The 25,402-nt window shown below is 43.6% G+C and overlaps 2 protein-coding genes across 16 annotated transcripts in view; both read right to left on the minus strand.

The window, feature by feature from the left end:
- Positions 1-5,575, minus strand: part of LOC147014759 (uncharacterized) — a 45,685-nt gene extending 40,110 nt beyond the window's left edge. Inside the window, exons 1-2 of the mRNA XM_085850613.1 lie at positions 5,353-5,575; positions 813-872 (exon numbers count right to left, since the gene is read on the minus strand). Of these exons, the coding sequence (XP_085706739.1) occupies positions 813-872; positions 5,353-5,416 (124 nt within the window). The 5' untranslated portion in view covers positions 5,417-5,575. The remainder of the gene's footprint in view (positions 1-812; positions 873-5,352) is intronic.
- A 4,046-nt stretch (positions 5,576-9,621) lies between these two features.
- LOC147014760 (uncharacterized) lies at positions 9,622-25,369 on the minus strand. 15 transcript variants are annotated; one of them, XM_085853001.1, is made up of 7 exons: positions 24,334-24,768; positions 23,668-23,755; positions 20,339-20,407; positions 19,759-19,868; positions 18,538-18,617; positions 16,821-16,889; positions 10,947-11,015 (listed from the first exon to the last, which is right to left on the minus strand). In XM_085853001.1, exons 1-5 carry the CDS (start codon positions 24,406-24,408, stop codon positions 18,600-18,602), a joined length of 360 nt encoding a protein of 119 aa, XP_085709127.1. In that variant the 5' UTR covers positions 24,409-24,768; the 3' UTR covers positions 10,947-11,015; positions 16,821-16,889; positions 18,538-18,599. The 15 variants fall into 15 exon arrangements, with proteins under 15 accessions (XP_085709122.1, XP_085709123.1, XP_085709124.1 ...); XM_085853003.1 differs by lacking the exons at positions 18,538-18,617; positions 24,334-24,768 and adding an exon at positions 25,185-25,293; XM_085853000.1 differs by lacking the exon at positions 18,538-18,617.
- Between the last annotated feature and the right edge of the window lie 33 nt (positions 25,370-25,402).

Genomic DNA, 25,402 nt, shown 5'->3' on the forward strand with positions numbered 1-25,402 from the left:
CTCATACGCTGTGGATGCAAAAAGAGGTGCAGAGGACAGTGCAAATGTGTCAAGGCAGCACTTCAGTGCACTGCCCTTTGCCACTGTGGTGGACTGTGTTCTCGAAACTAACATTACATTGAAAACCTGTAATATTACCATGGAAGGCCTTACCTGGTTAATAATGGAAGGACTGTCGTAGACTTGCCCTCACCACTAACATGTCAAACAACAATGGGACATGCACTATTGATTTGCAAAATACAGCATAATCTCATGAACTGTGTGCTCATAGAAATAAACGACCAAATATTATGAAGGAAACATTGCGAAGACTGCATTGTACTCTCATGAATATGTCACAGTTTCAAAACATGTTCATGTATAACTCCACCAATATTAAATGCGTTTATAATTTTACTATTATTTATTTCCCTGAAAGCTAGATATAAGTAGTTAGGTAGTTGTTGGAGTAGTTATATCATGTTTTAAATAGTACCACTGCATTTCTCATCCTTGAAAATGTACGATTAGCTACCAGAATCAATGTCCTAGGTAGTCTAGAACCTGAGCTGCTGGTAAAATAACAACCAGTGGTGGCCATTTTGGCCACAGGACAATTCTGTGATGGCCCTAGAGCTAAATATCTTCCTTAGGGCATGCTCTAACAGTGTGCCAAAGCTCATGCTTGTATCATCAAAGGCACAATCCATTCCCATATCTGCCGGTCTATGAGAAAACAAGTCCGTGAGGTGCAAGACAAATTGTCCGCTACGAGCAGGGAGGACACAACCTTTTTCGCACTTATCTGCTCTTTCACAACTCAAACACACCTGCGTCGATAATCACTGCTTCAGGTTCTCCCATCTCCACTTTCATCGTCTCCATCAAACCTGTGAAGATCAACACTCGGAAAATCAAAACGAGAAACACATGTTCAACGTCGGCCTACTGTGGTCACTGGAACACAGTGCAGGGCTTGACAGGGAGACAAGATCATATTGTGACACATAAGATGTCGAATAAAGGCAAAACAAAAGAAGAACTGGTTTATACATTTCCTCCCAAGACATGTCTGGGAAAAACGAACAGACGCATACATCGGGAACCCAACCTCCCCTGATTGTAACCCATTAGCTTACCTTGTTATTCAAGAAAATTAACAACTTACGTTGTGAAATCATTACTTAACTAGTTATCCCCACGCTTTATGATAAATAAATAAATTTTTAAAATGAAATGAAATATGCAACGATTTTTTGGATTTGACCCCTGGTTTATGCACCAAGGGGTGGGATCTTCGGGTTACAGGGGTCAAAACGGAATAAATTTTTAACTCAAAATTTGATATGGGGTCAATCCTGGTGGAACCTTTTGCCAATCTTTCAACTTTGCTTTCGGTGGGAAACGTGGGGATTTGTGATGGCGAGCCATCGACCGCTTCAGTTCAAACATTAAATTACATGACTTCAACCTAATCCCAGTTTGAAAATCAAAATGCAAAAACGAGCACAACACAATGCAACTTCCTGCATGGATCATTGAACCACGAACGCAGTCTCAGGCTCGAGTCGTTTCAGCAGAGTGCGCCATAAACACGGTTGCCCTTTGTGGATGAAGATGACCGTTAACATGTAACATGCGAACAACGTGCTGACGTGAATCCGTTTATAGTGCAGAAGATGCTGAACCAGACGATAACCACACTCCGAGACAGCAAGCAGTGTAATCTGGTGTCGAGGGATGTGCAAGAAAATCAGACCACTTGGTACTTGCAGTCGAGACAGGAATCTGCAGTTCCTTCATGGTGCCGGCGATAACTCACCCACTCTCCAGGAAAGATGACGCAGGACCTCTAATATCCACCGGCTAAGGCTAGCAGATGGGAAGGCCAGTTTAACATCTGACCAGGGATGGGAACACACATCATCAGTTCCTCACCCTGCCTGCAAAACAACAGACTGACAGGTTGTAGCTGGGTCAAGATTTGAACCCAGGATCCATCCATCCATCCATCCATTGGGACCATACTCTGTGCAGAGCGTTGATGCTGCCGAAGCAGTCTCCTTGGCTAATGGGCACAATCCTGGACAGATCGCCACTCCGACACAGGATACCAGCAAGCATTTTGCCGACCTCGGAAGTGTGAGAGACAAGGTCAACCCCACCTGGTATTAATTCAGCAGGATTTTGCAGGAGCAAAATTTTGAACTCGGGATTCTGGGATCCCAAGCCCACCACCATAACCATTAAGCGAACCCAGGACAAACAGCCAAAAGGCAAGTGCACTTACTGCCAGGCTAGAGTTGAGCACCGTATAAAAGGACACCATGGCAAAACCTTCAGCTTCTTTGAAATCAACAAAATAGTTCTGACCCAACGTCCCGCTCGAGGTTAATGAAATAAGCATCCCTCCAAAGGTCGTTCGAGTGATGATATCATTATTGCACTAAACTAGAACAAAATAACCGTGGAACAAACTTTGGGGAATCTAACAAGGCTGATATCTGGCGTCACCTCTCTTCTTATGGACAACGTAGATAGTCATCAATGGATATTTCCATTTTATTTGGCATGAGCAAGGCTTTTTTGTTTTTTCAACATTCATTTTGTGCTGTAAAGGCACATAGGGCTGCCGAGGCGTTTCATTGGCAAGGAGCACAGTCCTGGACGGGTCACCACTTTGATGAAGGTGACACCGAATGGTTATTACCCCCAGTACGCTGGTCCTCATTTCGCTGACCTCAGAAGGATAACAGGCTGAGTCAACCCTACCTGGTATTAATTTAACAGCCGAGCAAGATTTGAACTCAGGATTCTAGGATCCCAAGTCAGCCACCTTAACCGCTAAACCAACACCAGGCATTAAAGGCTATTTCAGGGCCACTTAATTATTACGTACGCAAATATGACAGGATTTTAACCACACACCCTCCCTCCATCCATATCTCCACAAACATCCATTCCCTCCACCAATTTCTGCCTTCCCGAACTTCTTTCCCTCTCACCCCATCCACCCTCACTTTCGTTCTCTCTATGATCATTCTTTCTCAATTTAAGACAGTCCGGTCAGCAACTTATTTGAGCCGTTTTTGACTGGTTGGCTTGTCCATCATGTTGATGCTGTCGATGTGGACACCAATCACGACTCAAAAGCCCAGTTTGCCTTTTAGCACTGCAAGCGAATGGTGCCGTATCACACTACTGATGCTGCTTTTATCGGGCTGGCAAGATAGATTGATTGACTGTAGTTGAGAGGAACGTTTTAACTGAGTGAACAAGGATCCCATTTGATGATCCTAGCGAAATGAACAATACGTTTTGGCTCCAGGAATCGTTGTTTGGTTTCGTGGTTTAAAGAGTGCGTGGTTGAATTGAAAGCTATGGGTTCGAATCCCATCTTCAGTGGCATTGGAGCGTCCGCTCTGAGTCTGGGAGGTCGGTGGCTCGAACCCTGGCCAAGTGGTATGTGCTGCTTCCTTGCTTGACGCCGTGTTTAATAAGGATAAATAGAACACGGACACCCAACCATGACCGCAGGCTTCATGGCCTCCTCCTGCACTGATGGGTCTCATGGCCTCCTCCTGCACTGAAGGTCCTTGGAAAAGAACTCGCACACAAGTTATGCAACGTGGAGGTCACACGACTGCGATGGGCCAAACGACGTGTTGCTGTTTATAATGGACTCTGTCGATCGAAAACTCCAATTGCTGGGCACGTCTCTCTTTGACGATCGACCTTGCACAAAGAAAGCATGCCAGTTAGTCATATGACGTCACAGATGTGATCCTCATAAGTACCAAACAAGGTCGCCTGCTTCAGTCGGTGGCAACCATGGCCTGATAAGTCGGTTCCAACCATGGCCTGATAAGTCGGTTCCAACCATGGCCTGATAAGTCGGTTCCAACCATGGCCTGATAAGTCGGTTCCAACCATGGCCTGATAAGTCGGTTCCAACCATGGCCTGACAAGTCGGTTCCAACCATGGCCTGACAAGTCGGTTCCAACCATGGCCTGACAAGTCGGTTCCAACCATGGCCTGACAAGTCGGTTCCAACCATGGCCTGACAAGTCGGTTCCAACCATGGCCTGACTAGTCGGTTCCAACCATGGTCTGACAAGTCGGTTCCAACCATGGCCTGACAAGTCGGTTCCAACCATGGCCTGACAAGTCGGTTCCAACCATGGCCTGACAAGTCGGTTCCAACCATGGCCTGACAAGTCGGTTCCAACCATGGCCTGACAAGTCGGTTCCAACCATGGCCTGACAAGTCGGTTCCAACCATGGCCTGACAAGTCGGTTCCAACCATGGCCTGACAAGTCGGTTCCAACCATGGCCTGACAAGTCGGTTCCAACCATGGCCTGACAAGTCGGTTCCAACCATGGCCTGACAAGTCGGTTCCAACCATGGCCTGACAAGTCGGTTCCAACCATGGCCTGACAAGTCGGTTCCAACCATGGCCTGACAAGTCGGTTCCAACCATGGCCTGACAAGTCGGTTCCAACCATGGCCTGACAAGTCGGTTCCAACCATGGCCTGACAAGTCGGTTCCAACCATGGCCTGACAAGTCGGTTCCAACCATGGCCTGACAAGTCGGTTCCAACCATGGCCTGATAAGTCGGTTCCAACCATGGCCTGACAAGTCGGTTCCAACCATGGCCTGACAAGTCGGTTCCAACCATGGCCTGACAAGTCGGTTCCAACCATGGCCTGACAAGTCGGTTCCAACCATGGCCTGACAAGTCGGTTCCAACCATGGCCTGACAAGTCGGTTCCAACCATGGCCTGTCAGTTCCAACCATGGCCTGATAAGTCGGTTCCAACCATGGCCTGACAAGTCGGTTCCAACCATGGCCTGTCAGTTCCAACCATGGCCTGATAAGTCGGTTCCAACCATGGCCTGATAAGTCGGTTCCAACCATGGCCTGATAAGTCGGTTCCAACCATGGCCTGACAAGTCGGTTCCAACCATGGCCTGACAAGTCGGTTCCAACCATGGCCTGATAAGTCGGTTCCAACCATGGCCTGACAAGTCGGTTCCAACCATGGCCTGACAAGTCGGTTCCAACCATGGCCTGATAAGTCGGTTCGACTCGGCTTGGAGTGCATGTCCGTGTGTTCCATTACAAAGCAGCTTGTTGAGCGCTTGCCACGTGTCTTAAAGCACTCAAGCAAGCACTCCAACGAAACGGTTAAGGAACGGCTTGCTTGGCAAGCGATAGCAAGCTTATTACCTCCATCACTGAAAATGGACGAGGTTATGTTTTCAACCCTATCTACCTGTCCGTGAGCAGGATAAATCATAAATTTATGGACGGATTCGGACGAAACTTGGTGGACGGGTTGGTGGGTATGTGACAAGGACGAACCGATTCGATTTCGGAGGTCTGGGTGCAGATCCGGCATCTCAGTGGGATACAAAACGTAAACCATGTAACCTGGTGGAGGTATGCGCTCCACCGAGAGCCGTTCTCGTTGGTGACGTAACACACTCAAGGTGTCGTATCTGCAAGCACAACAAAGGGTATAATCTGTCAACAGCAAATGCCTCTCGAAGCTTCATCTTGCTTCATGTTCAGAATCCCAATTTCCACTTTCAAGCCTCCTCTAAAAAAAAAAAAACCAACCAACACCCACGACTCTTAAGCGTGAACTACTGTACAAAGCATTCAAAGCTCGTCACTAAATGGCTGGTACGTACGTGTATTGTTTATTTATTTTGTTGGTGTTTGCACCTTTCAGATCTACCACGATCTATACGATACTCGACGCTTTGGATTCTCCATGTTGGTGGAGAATCTCACTCGAAGATCAGGGATAAACGGCTTTCCTCTAATTGGGCAAACAAACAACGTATCACACTCAAGAACGTGGAGCGAAGTTCTGGTCCGAAACGACAATAATAACAATAATAATAATAATAATAACAACAGCCTCATTCATAAGAAACATGACGTCAAGTTCATTTTAACGAAATATATTCATAACCCAACGTTGAGTATTCCTCAAATTCGCCTAAACCTCATCCTTATGGAAGGAAGATTCTAGCCAAGAAGGCCTCTTCCGATTCAGAAGATAAACATAGTTCTCGAACAAGACAACAATAACAACAACAGCGGCAGAGAACAACAATAACAACAACAACAACAACAGCGGCAAACAACAACAATAATAACAACAGCGGTAAAGAAACAACAATAACAACAACAGCGGCAGGGAACAATAATAACAACAACAATAACGACGTAAACTTCAGAGCAAGTCCTCAGTGTTTTTAAATGTCCATACCGCAAGTCATCGAGTGAGAATACAATCCTGAGAGACACGATCGCTCCACGTTCTTTCACAAGCGCCATCGATAGAGATAAAAACAACCGATATTTTACCCGTACTTTTAAGCTTGGATTTTTTTGTCCTTGTTCTGTCCGTAGATAGTTGTTTAATAGTCACTTCATCCTTTTTTTTTTCCGTGATAGGCCTCAAGCCTGCAGAAGAAAGGCCCTCCGGTCCGCTCGCGCCTCTTAAGTCTTAACCGCGATTTCCTTCGTGCCGATTCGTTATTCGCTAATTATTAATACGTACCAACTCCTCTTAACCGCGACTTCCTTCGTGCCGATTCGTTATTCGCTAATTATTAATACGTACCAGCTCCTCTTAACCGCGACTTCCTTTGTGCCGATTCGTTATTCCCCAATTATTAATATGTATATTATTGAAGATTCGTCTGATGAATGTCGTTATTTCATCCGTGAGTAATTTGAAGTTAATTTCTATCTTTTGTTTCTTTTTGTAGGTAATAGGCACTGAGGGAAGAATAAGGCTGATAATGGAGCAGTAACTCTTAAATTTTCCATTTTTAAAATCGGACTTCTTTGACTTGTCGTTTTTTCGACCACTTTGAATCATAAGATGCGATCGCTCTGTCCGTTTATTTCCTCAGAGCATATGCTTCAATTGCCTTTTCAATTATGAGTTCGGAGCGCTGGTTGCATCGTTTGCGTGACGTCTCGAAGTACGGAAGAACGGGAATTTCTGTCTGACTCAATAAAATACATCGACGTGACTCCACAACGATCTCGACTCCTCGCGGACAAAACCAGCGAAAGCCAAAACAACCGTCGTGTTCGTGTGATGTAACATCAACGGCGTCACTTCGCGTCTCCATTAAACACCACGTGACGCCTCATCCCTTCAGAAAATGAGAACTCAAATGGGATCAAAAAATTAAATGTAAATTAATGTATTTAAATGAAGTTACTTTAACTCCGAGAACATCTAAGCAAGTTAAAATGTGCTGAAGCTGGGGGGCTCCTGCCGGCCAGTTTCAGTTCGTGGCCTATCTAGAGCCTTGAGGCTCTGAAAACGGTATTTTTTTAAAGAAGAAGAAGAAGAAGACGACGAAGAGGCGAAAATCGAAATCTGCAAATGGATTTTGCGAATAATATACTTTCTGAAAAAAATACGTGTCGAGTATTTATGTCTGTTGAATGTTTAGACAACAATATATTCACCCAAAAAATAAATGTGCATTACAAAAATACCGTGTACGAAAATATATCCCATTATGACGTCATAAAACCCTGGACGAAAACAAAGCAAACACACGGTGGAGGAGAGGTCATTCTAACAATCGGCCCATTAACCTTCCACCCATTACAAGCACAATGTTTGAATCCTTGATCAAACGGCTCATCTGGAAACCCACAACCTCCTTCCTAACTGATGGTCCAGTATGTCTTTCGACGTTCAAGATCCACCGGTGATGTTCTGTCCCGAATCACTGAACACGTGAATCTGGCTTTGGATCATCGTGGAGAAGCCAGGGTTGTTGTTCTCAATATGTCGAAGGCTTTTGACAAACTGTGGCACAAGGGCCTCATCCACAAGCTTGAATCATATGGCATCCTCTGGAAAAATTTATTGATACAATTTGTGACTTCCTAGCAAATCATCAAATTTCTGTAGGACATGAGGGAGTTGTACCCTGTCCATGATATGAATACTAGTGTTCCTCAAGGGTCTGTGTTCGGTCGAATACTGTTCTTGTTATGTATCAATGATCTTCCTGATGGTATTCCTTCTCGGTTAAGCATTTACGCAGATGACACAACACCGTCTCCTGCCGACCCAGGAACCTCGTCTCCTTCTCATGTCCGTGCCAGTACCACTCTCAATCAGGACCGAGAGTGTGATTAACTGGAGAAAACACTGCCTTGAAAAACATCAAAAAAGACCCACTTGTTGTGTGTTTAGTTCAAGATCACCTTGTTTTCCAACCTTGACTTTGGATTCCTCACCTTTGCAAGAACTTCCTCTTATCCGTTTGCTTGGATTGGATGTCAGCTCAAACCTCAGCTGGGAAAAGTACATCTCCAGTATAGTAAAAAGAGCATCCCAGCACCTTGGCTGCTTATCTCGTGCTCGTCGATACCTTCATCAAGCTGCTATGTTCCATCGATACAAGGCCACTGTACGACCTGTCATAGAGTTACAATGCCAGATTTGGGCTCGAGCACCGGCCTGTCACCTGTCTCTCCTTGACACAATCTGGTGACGTGCTGCCATTCTGATGGGACAGGGATTGGCATCATCCCTGGCACCTCTCTCAATCTACCGCTCTGTTGCTTCTTTGAGCTTTTTCGATAGATATTACGATGGAATGTGCTGAGGGTCTCTCAAAGGTTGTTCCACCTGAGTATACTTTCAGTCTCTATACATGTTTGGCAATTTCTTCTCATCCATACACTGTATCTGCCCCAAGGAGATAAACTATGAGGTATTCTTCAAGTTTCTCCACCACCCCCCCCCCCCCACACTGCATCACTTTGGAACAGTTTACCTGCACCTTGCTTCTCCCTCAATTCAAGAGGAATGTCAATAGATTCCTCTTTTCTGTTTAATATCTATACTTTCCTTCGTGTAGCCCCCACCTTGAGTGGCCTTTGGCTTTATGAAGCACAAAATCTCATTTAAAAAAAACAGGAAAAATAGAACCATGTGTCCTGAAACTTATCTGGATCAGAAGAAATAGTCAATGACATCTTAAAATATCGAAATTTAGTTCATGCACAGAATCTGGTCATGTGATTGGTTGAATGGAAGCTCTCTCGATGCTGATTACAGTGACACATGTTTACGGGTCATGGTTTTATAGGTTACACGTCGTGTTTTGGGTTGAGGGCATGGCTGTGCTGCTCATGCAATGCCCCCCTGTAGGTGAGGGCAGGAATTTTTGGGGCGTTTTCAACCCGTAAATGAGCGCAGATTTTGATGCGGTCAATACACCTTCGTTCAGCATCAGATATGAAGCTTGTGGCCAAATTTCATCAAAATTGTTTGTTTGGTTCAAATGATAATGACTGATGTGTTTACTGACTCACTGACTGACTGATTGATCTACGGACACTGCTTGATTGCATAAGCTCACCAGAGCAGGTGTGTGTGTTTTTTTGTTTGTGTTTAGTGCTGCCGACTTGTTGTGTGTTTAGTTGTTGTGTGTGTGTGTCGTAGCTCCACTCTTGTAGCCAACGATATACTCGAAGTATATCGACTTCGAAGCACTGAGATTACTTTCCAAAACAAGTTCTGCAATGTAGTCAATACTCACAGCAGTCACAGGACACAGTAATTGTACTCTTCAATACTGACAGCCCAACAGGTGCTCTGATCACCTCCAAAAGTCGAATGGAGAGCCTGAAGGAGCATGTACTCCTGCAATGAAACAAACTGCAAAACAATGTGAAATACTAAATGAACAAAACATGGTCAGCTCTCCTTTTTTGAATGGCCAAGGTGTGCAGAGGAATCAAATTTGACCGTCATCACATAATTTATTCAAGAAAGCATCCAACAATGAAATGCTTCCACGGTGGCAATGTAACCAACTGAAGAAGGACATTGTAAACAACTAAACAACTTTAGGACATCATCCAATAAATAATTTATCACGAAAACAGCTTTAATGCAAACAATCCTTCCCCGTACGACAGACGGCATCAGCTTTTCAATCACCGCATCTTGTTTTACTTCACTTTTTTTTTATAAAATAATTTAAGTTCCAACTTTCCCAACATGTCTAACACATTTTATGCACAAACCGGCATCACGGTGTACAATAACACGCAGGTACTGCACAACGAGACTTTTGAAAGATCCTCGTTGCAGACTCAAGTGGCCGTGAGCAGTCTGTGGCGAACGTGGTATTTTTGATGTTTTTCAAGGACAGATTTACGACTGAAGGCCTTGCCACACTCTGTGCACGCGAATGGTTTCTCACCGGAGTGGCACCTTTGGTGGATGTCCAGGACAGATTTACGGCAAAACCCTTTTCCACACTGTCGGCATTTGAAAGGCTTTTCTCCAGTGTGATGTCGGATGTGCGTCATCAAGCCCGATTTCTGGTGGAAAGCCTTACCGCAATCTGCACATGCAAACGGACGCTCGTCCACATGAAACCTTCGGTGCCTCACCAGGCCCGACTTCTGATGAAAGGCGTTGCCACATTCCTCGCATACAAAGGGCCTCTCACCGGTATGAAATCGCAGGTGCGTCAGCAGGCCTGATTTCTCTGCAAAAGCCTTACCACATGTAGTGCACTGGTGTGCTTTAACACGGTGGTCACCCATGTGACACCGGAGATGTTTTGTCAGGTGAGATTTGTGCATGAAGGCTTTGTTGCACTCATGGCACATGTACGGCCTCTCACCTGTGTGACTTCTGATGTGTGTTGCAAGGTGGGATTTATGCATAAATGCCTTCCCACACTCATTGCACTCAAAAGGTCTCTCTCCTGTGTGACACCTCAGGTGCGTCAATAAACGGGATTTGTTTTTACAAACCCTGCCACATGCCTTGCATTCATAGCTGTTATTAAGACCCCTCTGCTCCACCAACATGAGTGAAGTTTGGTTCTGCTGTGTTTCTGCAGGCTTGCAGTAATGGTGACCGCTTTGCATCTCATCCACGGTGCTCTGCATCCCATATTGGGAGGAGAAAGTGCTGTTCTCTTGGCAGGCCAACTGGACTTCTAACTCTGCGCACAAGGAGGAGTGAGGGGAATGAGGGAGGAACAGACTCAGATATACTTTTAATACGCAGATCAATCAATCCCATACCCTTCCCATGGTGTCAGGAACTACCAAAGCAGTTTTATAAGCAAGGAAATATACTGGGTGGTTTACCATCGCCTTCCTTGTGGTTGTAGCTGAGCCAGGAATTTGGCCACGATCCTGGCTACAATGATGAATTATTTGCAAAGGACATCGCGAGACTGTCTGCTCGAACTGCAGTACACCAAGGGACGGGCTTGGAGGAACGTAATGCGCAAGCTCCCCTGGAAGCAGGACAATAATCACTTGACCACAGGTGATGATCTACCCCCTCACAGATACCTCGCACATAGGCCTCCTTGTCCACCCTCAGCGCACATAGTTTTATGTTTCAACTCCTTGAACAGCTCAGCTCTGCCATTCAGCCTGGCCCTGCGACTCTGGTCAATGGTATCCAGTGTCCTATGAGAGACAAAATTCTTCTTCACCCTACGGTGAGTTCCAAGACATCCACCGGCAACATCAAGGACGGTGGTTTTGAAGGCACTCCACAACACTTCAGGATTCTCAAAAGCACCCAGACCCCCAAAATCCCCACTCAGCCTGTTCGCAAACTCATCAGTGCCCTTCTCATCCTTGAGCTTGCCAACATCCAGCCTCGGCTGGAATAGTACCATTTTCCCAGATTTAAGCTGCAACTTCAGAGATGCCACCACAAGCCTGTGGTCAGTATTGAGGAACTGAGCACTCTGGTAGACCCTGCAGTTCTGGATCATCCTCCAGCAACCATCAACAAGCACATGATCGATCTCCTTTGCCACACCACCAGCGTTGGTTTGCCAAATACAGCGATGAGCCTGTGGGTGCTGAAACCATGAACCACCCACTCTAAGTCCATGACTTACTCTCAGGTGAGCCAGAAAACATTTGTCCAACCTCAAGAATGAGCTTTAAAACTTGTCTCCCACCTCTAAAACTTGGTGGTGTCTTGTAAATTCAGTAGCTGGTGTATGCTCCCTTTCCATACCTTCCCTCACTTCCAATGGCGTTTCAGCCGACTACGCTCGTGAGAAGGCTGAATGCCTCAATTCCGTGTTTGTTTCAAAATCTCGTGTCCCAAACCCCTCCCTCTCTGTGCCCATCCTTCCCAGTCGTAACCAACTGCTCCTGAATTCTGTGTCTTTTTCACCTGAAAAGGTGGAAAGTTTCTGGAAACCCTCGACTCTTGACTCTGCAACTGGACCAAACGGTATCAGCTCACGTGTCCTAAAAACCGGCTCTGCTGCTCTTGTGCTTCCTCCTCTCTGCCCTTTTCACCCTGACATTTACCAGAGATTATCTTCCATATGCTTGGAAATCAGCCAACATCAGAGCATTACATTAAAAAGTTGCAAAAACAGATCCCTTAACTGCAGACCAATTGGCTTACTTCCAATCATCAGTAAGGTCATGGAATTCATCATCCCAGTTGACATAAAATCATTCTTTTTCTCCAACAGCCTCATCTTAGATCATTAATTTGGATTCAGACCTGGTCACTCTACCTTGGCATACTGCTTCAATCAACTCTCCAAACAATGGTGGAGGCCCTCAATATAAGACATGAGATTAGGGCCGTCTCGCTAGTCATATCTCGAGCTTTTAATACAGTCTGGCATCCTGCCTTGCTCTCCAAACTGTCTGCCTATAGAATCCAAGGCCAACTCCACTCTTGGATGACTGACTTCCTCCACTCTTGTAGCCAACGTGTGGCTCTCAACGGAACCCTTTCATCTCCTCTCCCTGTCAAGGCTGGAGTACCCCAAGGCAGTGTTCTCGGCCCCATATTATTCCTAATCTTCATCAATGATCTCACTGACTCTGAAACATCCTCTTGATCTCTTTGCTGATGACTCCACACTCTTGTCATGGCATCTGTCATCCTTCTGCCAGAAAGGCAGTGGCCTCTTCCCTCTCCTCAGACCGTAACAAAATCACAAACTGTTCAAACAAATTGCTGATGTATCCATATTGTCCACCCTTTGCATTCTCCTTTTCCACTCATCATTACCTGCATCCCTTGTCTGTCCGTCTCCATCTACTTTCTCCCTCCGCCTTGCTCTGTTGGTGTTTCCCCTTCCTCCTGCTGTTCCCTTTGTTATGTTGTGTCCTGATTTGTTTTGTGTAATTGCTCCACCACGAGCCTAGACCATGTTAAAATAAACAAAACAAAAACAAACAAACAATGCCCTGACATTCGCAGCATTTTTCAGGACCATATCCCCCATGGATAGCAGGGTCTGACAGTCTATCATTTTTAGCTCAATCTGTCAATGGTGAAGAATAACTTTAAAAAATCTTGTATCCAGATTCGGACTATCACCAAAATCTAATTAATTCGATCATCTCATAAATGATCTGACTGACTCTGGAAGATCACCTTCATCTCCTTGCTGATAACTCCACTCTCGACTGTGACATCTCTCATCCTTCTGACAGACAGGCAGTAGCCTATTCCCTCTCCTCAGACCTTGACAAAATCACAAACTGGAAAAACACTTGGAATATGTCTTTCAATCCTGAGGAATCCCACTTACTCTTACTCTTACTGTCTCTCTCTCTCTCTCTCTCTGAAAGGACCGTCTGCAAATCCTCCCATCTACTTTCTCCCTCCACCCTGCTGTTGGTCTTTCCCCTTTCTTCTGCTGTTCCCTTTGTTATGTGTCATAGCTCTTCTAGTTGCCTAGACCATGTAAAAAATAAAAATAAAAACCTATCCCCCTTTTTCCCATTGAAACAATACCCCAACATTCGCGGATTTGCCATCCATGGCATTTTTCATTAATTTATCTCCCGTGAATGTCGGCATCTTACTGTACTTATAAACACTGATGTGGGCATCTATTGTGACCACTGAGCCATCCTGTCAACCCTTCCATTTGACAACCAGATTAACTAGAACGGCACTTGAAGAGAGAATACTCTCGCCTTGCATGCTCATTCTGAACACAATTACCATCATTCACTAAAAACACGACGATGGCCCCCACTACTATTATGGCCCATATACCCGTGTCATCCATGCACCCTATTATGTCACATACATTCCCATTATCCATACCTTTATTGACTAATGATTGATTATTAGGATATTTAATGACCACTTTTGTGCACAGCAAGGCGAAATTGCATCAATGAAGGTGAATATGAAAATAATAAAAAAATTCAAACTATATTCCCCACGGCTAGTTGATCATATGTATGAAGTTTTGCATCAATCTGTTAAACGGTTCTGGAGAAGAAGGTTTTTTTTTTTTTCAATCCAATATGGCCACCATACCATGAACTGATGATGTCATCAATTTAATTCTTCACTCACAGCCAGCTGGTCGTAGATTAGATATATGAAGTTTCAGATTTTTCCGGATAAAGATTTCAATTCAACCAATTATGGCGAGAATACCATTTCACTGATGTCATCATTATCACCCTCTATACACCATGGTGAATTGATGACATATGCCAAGTTAGAATATGGCATCAGTCATCACCAAAATATTCTCCATGGGAAGTTCCTCCTATGGTGAAAATTTCACATCGATCAAACGGTTGCAGAGAAAAACGTTTTTAAAAGCAAAAATATAATCTCGCATCCATTATGGGGCAAGCCTAAAAACTGGATAATGACCTCTGCCTCCGAAGGTGGACGGGGTTATGTTTTCACCCCCTGTCTGTCTGTCTGTGAGCAGGACACCTCAAAACATTACGGACGGATTCGGATGAAATGGGGGTGGACAGGTTGGGTGTGTGACAAGGAAGAATTGATTCAATATTGGTGAAGATCTTGATCCGGATCTGGAAACGAGAATATTCTAAGGAATTCTTTACCAGAAAGGGCCAAAAACGATGCATCGCATGATATCTCAAAAAGTTGTGGACGGATTCTGACAAAACTTGGCGAATGTGTTGGCTGGGTAACAAGAACAAGGCAATTAGATTTTGGTTAATATCCGGATACAGATCCGGCCTATCAGTGGGATACAAAACATAAACTGTTCAGCCTGGTGGCATCAGGATTATTTCAATGCAAGAGTCAGTATTGACCACATTATACCTGGAAGTGGGTTCGAGGTTGCTTTGGCATAAGCGAGTGTAACACCAATGGAGACTTTTTCCTCACCGAATGTCTGGAATACGATCTATCAATCACCAATACGTACTTCCAAGTGCCTGAGAAATGGTTTTTACAAGGTGACATCCTCGATGAAAAGGCTCCCAGTTGCTTATGTAATCAACTCGTATTGTGACTCAGCAGTTATCTGTAGTACGAGAATTGCACATGGTGAAGAACAGTCTACAGACCATTTTCTCCTTCGGTCATTGTGCATGTTTAGTATTCAACCCGTTCGACGAAAAAAAAAGTGACAAAACTGCCTGAGGAACTAAATATTTGCAAACTCTCCTGTCAAACTCAGATAAATATCAAAAGAAACAACATCAGATACTTCTACTTTAAGCTCGGATAGTACCATCAATGAGAAATGGAATAACTTTCGTGAAGATGTCTATCAGGCCACTTTTGATACTCCTGGTGTCCTAAAAAAAAAGAGACTTACAGAAGACCTGTTTCGATGAAAGCGATGAACAAATGAAGAAACTTTTGGATGAAAAGTATGTAAATCTATGAAAATATAAGAATGTTATCCAACAGAATCACGTAATCATCTCAATTCGGATATTTGCAAGTCAAAAACAGGCTACAACACAAACTTCAAAGAAACAAAGATAATTGGTGGAAAAAAAGACGGCAGAACAAGTTGAACAAATAGCTGACCTTGGGGATTCAAAGAGATTATTTTCTGCCACAAAACAAATTTATTGAGCTAAAAGGTTCAAAAGTCTGAGCCATAAAAAGTGCTGATAGAATAATAATGATCACAGACAAAATCCAAATTGTTTCGGGATAGAAAGAAGATTTTACCGACTACTTAATCAGCCTAGAAGTCTCTGAAGATGTATTTGCTGCAATAGTTTGACGTCCTGTGCAGAATTAATTGTCACTCCCACCGACAAGCGACAAAATTTAAGCTGCCATCGCATCTACTAACAAGAACGGCACTCGGCAGAGCGCATACCTCCACCAGGCTGAACAGTTTGCGTTTTGTAACCCAATGATAGGCCAGATCTGCATCCAGACCTGAACCACAATGTTCAGGTTCACAATGAAGCTTGTTCTCGTCACCCAACCAAATCATCCACTAAGTTTTGTCATAATCCATCCACGTTTTGAGATAGTGTGATAGAAAGTTTTTGGCTCCATCTCTCAATGGGGAAGAATAACTTGAATTTTTTTTTTTTTTAATTCTCCTATCCTCACCAAAATCTAATCAATTTATCCTCATCGCACACCCAACCTGTCCACCAAGTTTCGTCCGAATCCATCCATAACTTTTTGGACAAATGTGGAAACATAACCTTTTTGGCCAGATAGGGGTGAAAACATAACCTCCGTCCACCTTCGATGGTGGAGGTAAATATTGAAGAGCTCCCAGTTTAGACAGTATCTCATCGGACATATACTACCATGGAGGGCAAGATCTTGAAGAGAAACTCTTCGATTTTCATCACGGCTGCCGGAATGCTGAAGAACAATCAATTTAAAGATGCCCCGATCATAACAATATACAAACATGTACAGGATTGCAGTAACCATTGTGGATATCAGTGATCTCAATTGCTGGCAAATACTGGCAAAAATCCTCCTCAAGTGTCTCTATAAAAGCTGGCAAAAAAAAAAAAAAACGTTCTACCTGAAAGCCAATATGGATTCTGAGCATCACGATCCATAGTTGATAAGATATTCATTCACTTTGCGGTAACTGCAAGAAAAATAATTGGCACAAAATCAGAGCCTTTGTCAATTTCCCCAAAGCTTTATACATGATGGTTAGATCAACTTTGTGTACTTTGTTAATGCTTTACTGGTGGCTAGATACCTTTGAAAAATCTAACGAGAGTAAAGATGATGGCATGCCATTGCAAGTCCCCATGCTTCCCATCGAAAGCAAAATTGAAAGATGGCAAAAAGTTCCACCGAGAATGACCCAATATCAAGTTTTGAGTTTAAAATTCCCCCCCCCCCCCAATTTTGATCTGTTACCCCAAGTCCCCACCCCCTGGGGAATGAACCGCAGGTCAAATTCCCAAAAAATCATAACGTATTTCATGCGTCTCCCAATGTTTATTGCATTTACAAAGTTTCATTTAAAAAAATGTGCCCGTAATTGTATTTTTTTGGTATTTGACCTTTCGACCAATGATCACCATGTCAGATGTCTCCGAGGCCACATGAAGCTGATCTGACGACAGCACCTCACACCGACAGATAAACTGAGTACAACAGCCTCGTCTTGTAAATACATCAGTAGTAAATACATCTCACGTCGAGGGCCATCAGCAGCAACATACATATGATGGAAAGAAACATTGACCATCAATGGAGGAAAAACATTCAAACTCTCAAAAGTCTTCAAGATGCCACGATGATGAGAACATAATCTGGATGTATCAGGCCGGGGCTCGTTCCCTGTTCCAGGTGTACTCCGAGACATGAATGAACGAAAAGACTTGCGTGCAAGACGAACTAAAAGACCTGTATGCTCAAGAGCAGACTGGCAAAATCAAGGAATATGCCCTTCTTACCAAGATGACCTTCCTCGAAAACTGCAACTACATCAGTGGCGTTATCACCCAGATGTATGAGAAGGTCTTCTCCCTGGCCCTAGAAACTGCATCAAACGTCTCTAAGCGGTCAGGATATGCATCATGGAGCCACAGGCCCTCAAGATCATCCAAATCATCTTCCTCAATTCTCAGTGCTTAACTCCAGGCTAAAGCTCCTACCACTGCTATTGCCATGATTACATCAAACCTGCTGCCATGATATTGCTTCATATCTGATGGTGTTATGGAGCGTGCAAGCCATTGACACACCCTCTGGGATCCCAGGAGCATAATCCAATGGTGCAGAGCTCTACAATGACTGGCAAACCTTAAACGCTGCCTCACAGTCCTACATAACGAGGAAGAAATCCAGCTGAATCATAACTGTAGACTCCTGCCATTGTTTCCAGAGAGATCTTCCACCAGTGAATGCATCCACCACTGTTGCTGTGCAGCAGTCTCAGCAATATCAAGGGACACCACCACCCCCTAGATGGCCGTCGGCTCCAAAAATCAGAGAGCTTATACGCCTTTATTTCCAATGGTGTAAACATTGACGACACACTTGCCTTTGAGCTGTCTAGCCTGGGTTTGAGTCTCAGCCCAGCTATAAACTGTTGTCCTGGTGTTTCACATGCAGGGCGAGGGATCAATGTTTACACAGTCCTCGGAAGAACGACAAGCTGGAGGACCCATCTGCCAGCAATGGTTGTTGGCGTATGTTAATAATCCCAAGTCTTATGTGAAGAGTCGGTGAGTCAACACCAGTACCCGTAACAATTTACTAATTCCTGCCCAAATTACCTTCTATCGAACGTCAAGGCCTAGCCAGCTGATTCATGAAAGACTTGGGCCATAAATGTTCCTCAGCTGATCAGTGGGACCTTTGAAGAAGAAGAAGAAGAAGAAGAAGAAGAAGAAGAAGAAGAAGAAGAAGAAGAAGAAGAAGAAGAAGAAGAAGAAGAAGAAGAAGAAGAAGAAGAAGAAGAAGAAGAGGAAGAAGAAGAAGAAGAAGAAGAAGAAGAAGAAGAAGAAGAAGAAGAAGAAGAAGAAGAAGAAGAAGAAGAAGAAGAAGAAGAAGAAGAAGAAGAAGAAGAAGAAGAAGAAGAAGAAGAAGAAGAAGAAGAAGAAGAAGAAGAAGAAGAAGAAGAAGAAGAAGAAGAAGAAGAAGAAGAAGAAGAAGAAGAAGAAGAAGAAGAAGAAGAAGAAGAAGAAGAAGAAGAAGAAGAAGAAGAAGAAGAAGAAGAAGAAGAAGAAGAAGAAGAAGAAGAAGAAGAAGAAGAAGAAGAAGAAGAAGAAGAAGAAGAAGAAGAAGAAGAAGAAGAAGAAGAAGAAGAAGAAGAAGAAGAAGAAGAAGAAGAAGAAGAAGAAGAAGAAGAAGAAGAAGAAGAAGAAGAAGAAGAAGAAGAAGAAGAAGAAGAAGAAGAAGAAGAAGAAGAAGAAGAAGAAGAAGAAGAAGAAGAAGAAGAAGAAGAAGAAGAAGAAGAAGAAGAAGAAGAAGAAGAAGAAGAAGAAGAAGAAGAAGAAGAAGAAGAAGAAGAAGAAGAAGAAGAAGAAGAAGAAGAAGAAGAAGAAGAAGAAGAAACAAATCTCAACAATATCTAGTGCTGTATGACAATCAAACACAGACGAGACAGGCCAAAGGTAAGTGCACTACCTCTGCATCATCCTTTGCAGACAGGGAAATAAAAACGTGAAATCAAATAAACTTTGGTAACATGTTAATCGGGGGGGGGGGGGGGGGGAGAAAGAAGCTTGACTATGAGCCGGTCCATTTTAGTTCCCATCAGCGGTGAATCACATTTGTACATCTCGTCTGGAAATGCTGAAGGTGTTACATCTGAGGCACCACAAGTTTTGAAACTTAAAAAAAAAAGTTCCGCATGAGTCCCCAAAGCCGTAATCACTCAAAGCTATGATCAGCAAATATAACCACGAACACGCTTTCAATAGGGAAACTGCCTTTTCCCTAAAATCTCGACCAATGAGGGATCACAAGCATGAGGGTTGTATGAAAGTCCTTACCTGCCCCAAAGTGGACTCTGACCTCTGCCTCCTGCTTGATACCTGGCTGGGCTGTATCATCACAGCCACTACTGCACACGTCTTCATCATTTTAATGACACACCTCCCCTCTGTGGAACATTATTTGAAATGGAAATCTTCAGGTGACTGCAAGGTTTGGCAAATATAAATAAATAAATATTCACTTTGAATAATAACTTTTTCACATTCAAGTTGTACCTTTAATGTTATCGTCATTTATCAATACATTTTGCTCACCATTACCAAGTTTATCAAAAAAAATTGCGGGTTTCTGATAGGCTGTGAAACTCATGTGATGTAAATGTGCATTTCACAGCCAATCGGAGACCAACCAACAACTTCGGGCGAGCAAGCTGCCTTGATAGAAGTAACTGGGAAAAAAAAAAATCACTGAAGTTGGATTTTCTGCTCAATGGTGCATTCACCTTCATGCAAGGATCATGATCGGAGATAGTGATCCTCACTTTTTGAAATGATGACTTTTATCTGCCTTGAGCGCAAGCACCTCCAAAAAAAGGCATGAACAACCATTTCCAGTAATGCCTGGATTGTAACTCACCCTCCGGGTCTCCTTGTCCGACTGACAGCTTAAATCCAAACGTTTCATCATGGACTATTTCCATTGCCACTGCAGACAGCAATGGTGATTAATTTTTTTTTTTAAAGCATGACCTACAACACAAGCTAAGGTTCAAATGCACTCGACAGCCCCGTGTTCGGTGTATGTTTATCTCAGAATACATTAATGCAATTAACCAGTCTTATTACCAACCCAACCACACCACAAGCAGAAATCGAGCCTGAAAGGAAGATCTGGTCTTCCGTTAACAGAAAACAAGACACTCCACGGATCTGATAGCTTGCAGTTCCCCGTATTGCAAACTGCCGAGGCCACGGAGACCGATACAAGGACCGAAAGTTCGTCGACGGGCGCATTCTACCCAAACTTTTGACCATCGCTGTCAGTGAGTGTACTTTGACCCTTGCTGAGTTTATCTCATGTGAATATGGGTCATATATGGGGCTCGTCAGTGTGCGGGGTAAATTAAAAATGATGATATTTACTCCAAATCATGTTTGGGAGGTGGGAATGTAGAGGTGGAGGGGGAGGTGGGTGGGGAGCGAGTGAGAACTGTCTAGACTGTGAGAGCCGTTATAAATACCTTGTTTTTAGCTCACCTGGACTTTATTCCGGTGAGCTAATGCAATCGAGCAGTGTCCGTAAGTGAGAGTGAATCGATCAGTCAGTCCATAAACACTTCAGTCATTATCGCTTGAACCAAGCACACGATTTCAATGAAACTTGGCCACACGCTTCATATTTGATGCCAAATGAAGGTGTATCAACCGCATCAAAATCTGCACTCATCCAGGTGGTCTACGGGGGAGCGGGGATGTTTGACCTCCAAAATAGGTGTTTTTCTCTCTTCTCTGAAACTCCGGACACAATTCCCATGAAACTTGACCACTACCTTCATCACCCGTGATTTACTAAAGTGTATTAACTGCATCAAAATCTGCACTCATGAAAGTCATCTAAGGGGTTTTTTTTGACCCCCCCCCCCCAAAAAGGTATTTTCTCTCTTCTCTGAAACTATACATACAATTGTAATGCAACCTGACAACAAACTTCATCACACGTGATGTACTAAAGTTTGTTCACAGCATTAAAAAAAAAATCAGGATGTAAGGGGGTCTGCAGAGTGACCGTTGTTCCTGATCCACGTGAGCTTCAGCACACACGGTCCTACTTTTTGGTTCAAGAGACAAAAGTGAAATTGGACTCGATTTTTTTTCACCTATGTAAAAGGGGAAGCGTGCGTGCGTGATATCCTCTGCCGCAGCTCACTTGTCCCAACAGGAAATGATACGAACTTGACACCTCTCATCCACGGATATGTCTGTATTTCCTATATTTATTTGAGTCCAATTTGTTTGCATTCAGCAACAAAACAATTATGAAAAACCATCTTCAAATTGCCACTCTTTCATCTAAATGCTGAAAATTATCTTTAAAAGACGAATTGAATCACAGATTTTGTGCTTGCAACGGTGGGTTAAAAGTGCCTGGCGATCAGAACCAAGTCACATGTCAACACACATACACACAACACATGCATGAACAGCCTTATTTTAGCATTCATACGTCATTTTGAATCTGTCTCGTCTGGGTTCGAATCCCGACCCAGCTATAAACTGTCACACCAGAGTTTCACAGGCACGGTGATTCAATAATGTTTGTGCTGTCCCTCGGATGGATGTTAAACGGGATTCCCATCTGCCAGCATTCGTTGGTAGATGTTAAAGATCCCACGGTGCCCTACGCGAAGAGTAGGTGAGTTGTCGCCGGCACCTTGAACAAATTACAAACTACTGCTCTGACTGCTGGGAAGGAAATGGCAAACCTCCCAGGATAGCTCTTGCCAAGAAACTGCTTTGGCAACAACGACCCTCTGTATAAAACAGTATGGTACATACTACATATCATCATCATCATCAATCTTACTTCTTAGCCTAATCCAACAGGTCTTTCACTCATCTTTTTAACAGTAAACATCACAATCATGTCTGTCGCCTCCATTGGGGTCTTGGGAAGTCAAACTATCAATCTGCAGTTCGTTTCACACCTTAATGGTTTTCCGTCTAATAAATGAGAAAACCAGGATTGCGTTCAGTTTATAAAAATAGGACCGTGCATCCTGTAGCTCACCTGGATCAGGAGAAACACTCACTCAACCCCCCCCCCCCAGGCAGACCCCCTTAGACCCCGATTACGAGCTCACTCGGAACTTAGTTCCAGGGAGCTTATTGGGATGGCGCTTCATCCGTCCGTCCAGAAATACTTTCAACTTCTCTAAAATGACACATATGATTTCAATGAAACTACCATAATGTTCCAAAGTTTGTTCATGGCATTAAAAAAGAAAATCAGGCCCTAAAGGAGTTTATGGGAGTTGCCCCTAAAAATAGGCATTTGATTTCTTCTCAGAAATGACACACAATTTTGATGAAACTTGACTACAACCTTCATCACCCATGATGTATCAAAGTTTGTTCGTGACATTTTTTTAAATCGGGGTCGAAGGGGGAGTAAGGGGGGATTGACCCCCCAAAATAGGTACTTGCTTTCTTCTCAGAAACTACACACACAATCTTTATCACCCATGATGTACGAAAGATTGTTCACACCATTACTAAAAAAAAACAACAAAAAAAAACAAATATCGGGGTCGAAGGGAGACAGGGAGAAAGGGGGGGGGGGTTCCCCCCAAAATATGTATTTGCCTTCTCCGAAAGCACACACACAATTTCGATGAGACTTGACTGCAATCTTTATCACCCATGTTGTATTAAAGTTTGTTCACAGCATTAATAAAATCCATAGGTATTTACTTTCTTCTCCGTGACATATGTTGTGAGTCATCCATGCCTACCAGTGAGTGGTTCCATGGTTATCTTAACCAGCCACTACCAGTGAATGCCCAAGAGTATTGCCCCAATGTGTTGTTTTTTTTTAATGCCATGAACAAACTTTGTACATCAAAGTTGATGAAGGTTGTGCTCAAGTTTCATTGAAATTGTGTGTGTAGTTTCAGAGAAGAGAGCAAATACTGACTTTGGGGGGCTCAAACCCCCACAGGAGCCCCTTAGGCCCTGAATTTTTTTTTTTAATGCCATGACAAACTTTGGTACATCACTGGTGATGAAGGTTGTGGCCAAGTTTCATCAAAAACGTGTGTTTGGTTCAAGTGAAAATGACTGAAGTGTTTACGGACTGACTGACTCACTCACTCAACCTATGGACACCGCTCGATCGCATAACCTCACCTGACTAAAGTCCAGGTGAGCTAATAATGCCTATAACGACCTAAAGTGTGCACATCATACCACGTGCATCGAGGTGAGCTTTGGGAAAGCCGTCAGTTATTGAAGAATGCAGAAATGTTTCACATCCAGATCTCAGCTCCTGGAAGAGCTGAAAGCACAATACGTCACTGGTTCATTCACGTCATAATAAGTCTAATACCTTCACCAAGCAAACAAAAACCCAAAATTTGAACCTTGTGCTTACGGATATATACATATTACGTACGCAGAAAGATATATAATTTGGCCCTTGCAGCTTCGTCCTCCTCTCTCCTGACGTCATACGAGTGCCACGCCTCCCTCTCAATAATTCTGTCTGCTCGGAACAGCGACCTCCCTCTCCAGTCTCGTCATTACGTCGCAATCTCTCTCGCTCTCCACTTCAATCTCTTAACCCTCTTCCTTTTATCTAATGTATTCCTCATTTCACACGTAATATGTGAATGACCCCTTGTATTACTTAATGCATTAAAAACTTTTATTACATCCAATCAAATTCCCCAGACCAGGGCATTTGATTCTCGCACAAAACCCTCGATCGATTCTGCAGATTTATTTACAAAACCACGTTCTGCGTGTAGTTCCCAATCGACGAAAACTCGCCGCCATGTTTTGCGGGATTTGCGCGGGGAAAGGGCGACGACTCAAAACACACAGCACCCGACGTTCTTCCGTCCTCACCCTCACCTGGTTCGAGCTGCTGCACCGACAGAAGTTTATTCGTGGATGATGAAAATAATACGTGTGTTCATCGTCTGACATGCGTTAAGTTAATCTATGGAAAGAGACGAATATAACCTTTACCCCCGGAAGTGGAAACGAGCGCAGATCAAGTGAAAATAAAAATATATATTTATTTTTGGCTCGCCAAAGCCAATTTTTAAATAAATAAATATATACATACACATCTATCTGTAATTCCAGCAATCTCTGTGCGTCTGTCTGTCAGTGACCGCTGTTTCTCGACAACCGCTGGTCCGATCTCATTGAAACTTGCCAGGTATATTGCTAGGGACCTGTGGATGTGCCTTTTCAAGGTTTGATATTAATCGGACAAGTGGTTCCCAAGTTATGGCCATTTATTTACCAAACCAATGACAGGACACGGTGCTATGACGTCACAATTCTTTTTTTGCACGTACGGGCACGTACTGTACATATATATATATATATATATATATATATATATATATATATATATATATATATATATATATATATATATATTTCGGGTTTCAGTACCCATGATGCAGTGGTCAGGTCAGGCACCAGTGGTCAGGTGCCATCTTGGTTGGTAAGCTAAACAAGCGAGAAAAGGTAAATAAGACCGAACAAAGCCAATTAATTAGCGAAACCCTCCAATGCAGTGTCAGAAGAACGAGATAAACGTGCTCAACTGCAGAGCTACTGATGCTGTCGTTGCTCGGGAAGTGAACGCAACCAACATGGCGGCGCGCACGGCATTATGGGACACATCTAAAAAAAAAAAACCCCTCCAATCCTGACAACTGAAACTCAAGATATTTAAATAATAAAACCTTTAAATCGAGAGAACACTCGGCGAATTTAATTTTCTCAGCGACATCACGGTTTAACATTCACCGTGACAAACCAGACTTCACTCGTCTTCGTTGCAATGAGGTTTCCATGACAACCGTACGTCGACCAATCAAATTGCGACTCAATATCTTTGAGAATATTGCAAGTGCTTTTAACGTCCCTCTGTGGTAAAAACAAACGAACAAAAAACAAATGA

The sequence above is a fragment of the Eptatretus burgeri genome, chromosome 13 (assembly GCF_056783735.1).
Source record: "Eptatretus burgeri isolate ZD-2024b chromosome 13, Ebu_testis_v1, whole genome shotgun sequence".
NCBI classification, from domain to species: Eukaryota; Metazoa; Chordata; class Myxini; order Myxiniformes; family Myxinidae; genus Eptatretus; species Eptatretus burgeri.

Bases quoted from the DNA above. Each gene is read 5' to 3' on its own strand.
- LOC147014760 (XM_085852996.1), bottom strand. From the start codon at position 16,875: ATGAATATCTTATCAACTATGGATCGTGATGCTCAGAATCCATATTGG. The intron at 11,016-16,820 runs GTAGAACGTTTT...CCTTGTGCGCAG, and splicing joins GAATCCATATTGGCTTTCAG to AGTTAGAAGTCCAGTTGGCC.